This window comes from Lactuca sativa, chromosome 4 (assembly GCF_002870075.4).
Source record: "Lactuca sativa cultivar Salinas chromosome 4, Lsat_Salinas_v11, whole genome shotgun sequence".
NCBI lineage: Eukaryota > Viridiplantae > Streptophyta > Magnoliopsida > Asterales > Asteraceae > Lactuca > Lactuca sativa.
The window spans coordinates 118,445,976-118,449,839 of NC_056626.2; the positions used below are offsets into that span (position 1 = coordinate 118,445,976).

Genomic DNA, 3,864 nt, shown 5'->3' on the forward strand with positions numbered 1-3,864 from the left:
TTGTAGTGCTTCCAAGTTGAAACCGAACAAATTATTAATTTTATGGAGGTTATTAATTTATCGATTATTAAATTATAAAGATTCTATTATTATATATATGCTGCAATCCAAAGTACAAGAGAAATATATGAGAATCCAAAATATCAATGTAGTACATGACAAACCTTTTGACGTGGACGCTAAGCAAATTAAAACCTGTATGCCCTTAAATTAATCCCTCGCCAATAATTTAACTCACTTTTCTTGGCGATGGAAAAAATTCGTCCTCGATCCATTGAAAAATATTTCAATGACTGAATATCGATGAATTGTAAGTTGTTGATAACCTAACTTCTAGGAGTGACATCGTGAATCCAATACTAAAAGCTTCAAGGGAAAAATTCAAAAATTATAAAACGATATGCTATGATATTAAGAAATTTAATTAGTTATATTGTTATTCCCAAACCTAAATTTAAAAATTCAATATTTTTAGTTAATCTAAAGTAGACCTAAATCAATGTGGATGGAAGAAGTTGGCATCTAAACCTCTACAAGCCAAGTTCCACACCGCACCAACAAGTACCAATAGACTCAGCACTACGCCTAAGAAACCAAGCCCAAGATTAAACCACCACCTTACGGATTTTACTGCTGGTCTCTTGATCGCAATCCACATGAGACATGGGTACCCAAATGTTAAATGCAGTGCAATCCCTCCGATGATTAATGCAAGAGTTTGTAGAAACGGGAACGCCACTGATATAAAGAAGGTCAAACCTCCGAACAAAATCCTGATTCCTATACGACTTAACTTCGAGCATTCCCTCCCCCTTCTGCTTGCATACACACGTTCTAAGTTATCGTAGACCACCATGCTGTAAATTTGGAAAGCAGCGACACAACTTATGACAACTTGCACATATATGACACCAAGCACTGGTTTTGATGAGTGGTGGTGGAGGGTGGTTGAGAGTGCCGTTAGTATTCCCCCATTAGCTGGAATCTGCAAACATTTTTATCTATTGAGTATTTTATTAAGGTTTACCTCAAATCTTGCTAGTTTTTTCATGGCAGATTACTATTACTAACCTTGTTTCCGAATGCCCAATATCCAACGATTGCAAGGGGGAAGAAACACATTGCAATAATAACATATGAAGCTGTCACTCCTTTCCACATGAGCTTTGCTGATGAACGATTTGGTGTTGATGGCATTGTACCCTTTTGCAACAAAGGAAAGAATCGTTAATAATTAACGTTAAAGGTATTGATTTAGGGTTTATATTGTGCCAATCAATCGGATGAATAGCTTTAAAGAAATGTACCTGTATCTCTAACACAACGTTATGGCCTCTAAATGCAACGGCAATGATCCCAAGAGCATTCAAGATACTTCGGACTCGACCAGCTTCTGATGCCACAACTTTTGATGGATCATAAGAAGTGTCGTCTGCCCTTCCTTTAGCAACGAACAATACCCATAAGGTTGTACAATATCCAATGGCCATTATCCCTCCAATAAATGAGACCAAAGCTACTGAATGCAAATCTGGACAAAACAGGGACACAAGAATTGCTAATGAAATGAAAACCAAGAACCATTCCGTTGTTGTCAAGTTGGAAGAGCCATCGTCACATATGAGTTGATAGAAAAGTTTCAACGTTCCACCTCCTGTGATTATGAATATCACACACGTGCCTGTTGAAAGATACATCACCGGAAATAGCGCAAAAAGTTTCCCGAGCTTTTCACCTGCAAAAATCATTCAAATTAAAAACCAACAATCAAGTTAATTAGTTACATAAATATATACTTTTTCTATGTTAACTACTTTAAGAAAGGAATCCTAATATACGTACCAAAAGCAACAATTGAAAGTTGAAGGTATCGGCTGTAACGAGTACCCGGGACGCTTTCATGAAGACTCACTAACAACCCAATGGTGTAAAGCTGCCATAGAAATGCCCCACACAAACACATAATCCCCCAAAACCTGAAACAAGACTTTAGGTCGTTGGATTAAGAACAATTAATATCCTTTTATATGACATACATGACTCCATATGAAATATTATAATTAGGCAACACGTGTCTATATTGGGCTTACCAGCCGAGGTATACGAAGGCGAGGGGAAGAGAGAGTGTTTGGATTCCGATTCCCGAGCAAAGTAAGTGGAATGTTGCGGTCCACGAATTCCCTTTTCTTGATCTGGTGATGGGAAGCCACTCGTCTGGTGTTCTGTTGACTCCATTCTTGTCATCCTTGGAATCAGATTGCGAAGTTGTCGAGTTGTTCTTCGTCATGCACTTGCTTATAACATCACCTTCATCATTCATTATATGAATCCTTTTCTCAAATGCGCCTTCATCTTGCTTACGTCCAGACACCATTTCGCCCATAATTCTTTGCACCTGTCTCAATTAAGGTCAATGTGTGTGTTCCAAGAGGGAGATTTTGATGGCTACGTAACTTTGAAGATGTAGTTCTAATTAATTTATGTGTTTGATCTCTTTACACCAGCTTCCCCTTTAGTACGTCTATCTTTTCGAAGGAGATGAGAGAGATTTTGATGGGTTTAGTTGAAGAAACAATTAAGGCAAAGGCCACTTTATATATAACAATATGGTCGATGACTGTTGATTGTCAAACATAAAAAAGCTGTTGTTTGGAGTCATGTTGGGTCCACTCTAGAATAAAATGGTACACATGTGTGTCACTTTTACAGCTCTAGCATATGACATGAGTACGAATGACGTATATGCTTACCATTCATGTTATACATAATATATAATAATGTAAAATTATTCTAAAAGCTATAAAAATGAATCTTAAATTACTTTATCTTTTTGGCGTAAAGCTGCATATTGTAATTTGGTCGCAATAACTTGTTATATAAAGTAAGATCACAAAATAAGTTTTGCTTTTTATACGGTTTAAGCGTATGGGTACAAAAAATTTCTTGTACCTTGTCCGGTGATTTTTAGTTCCTAGCTTATTTGTGCTGATGTTTATTTATCTATACTAGACCAATACATTCCGTCCAAAATACGAAAAAAATAGTTGAAAAATTTATAAATATTTATTTTTCCTAACAATGACGTTGATATTAACGTTTATTTAATAATTTTTATATTAAGCCAATATATAACATCGATTGTTTTAAATTATATGATAAGATAAACATTTATAAAAATTATATGATTTTAATTGTTTCAGTTATATCTAATTATAGGTTACTTATAAATAACCTAAATATATAGTTTAATGTTGTTATGATTAATTAAATTTTTTAAAACAAAAAGTATTTGTAAAACATTTTAAAGCAATTTATTTGGGAACACTTAATAATTATAAAAATGATCATAGAAAAAAATTTAGTTAATTTGGGATTACAATTTAGGCTTTAAATTTAACAATATAATTTATGACTTTCAATTATTTACAAAATAAACTTTGAAAATTCTCTTCTTGTTCTTCCTTCTCTACACTCCTATTTCCGACGATGACATTTATTGCCATTAATTACCATTATTTACTCAATCAATGACATTTATTGCTATTAGTGATTGCGTAATTAATGACATTGATTGCACAATAAATGTCATTGATGGAGTAATTAAAAGTCATAAATTATATTGTTAAATTTAAGTGTCATTAATTACGTAATTAAAAGTCATAAACTAATGGCAATAAATGTCATTAATTATGCAATCAATGCATCCGTTACAGAATTCAAAAATAGGGACCAACTTGTAAAGTTTAGCAAAAACTTGGGCAGCGTGCGCCTGAGTTTTCGGAGCTGCGTTCGTATCTGCAGGTCGCGCCCATGCACTAGTTTGGTGTTTTTGATCTACGGAACCAAGATTTGCACCCCCTCTGC

The 3,864-nt window shown here is 34.4% G+C and overlaps 1 protein-coding gene across 1 annotated transcript; it reads right to left on the reverse strand.

Moving 5' to 3' along the window:
- Positions 1-388: 388 nt before the first annotated feature.
- On the reverse strand, positions 389-2,709 carry LOC111899657 (lysine histidine transporter-like 8). Its single transcript, XM_023895508.2, has 5 exons — positions 2,091-2,709; positions 1,843-1,976; positions 1,308-1,735; positions 1,072-1,203; positions 389-985 (listed from the first exon to the last, which is right to left on the reverse strand). The coding sequence occupies exons 1-5, from the start codon at positions 2,381-2,383 to the stop codon at positions 497-499; spliced, it is 1,476 nt and encodes a 491-aa protein (XP_023751276.1). The 5' UTR covers positions 2,384-2,709; the 3' UTR covers positions 389-496.
- Between the last annotated feature and the right edge of the window lie 1,155 nt (positions 2,710-3,864).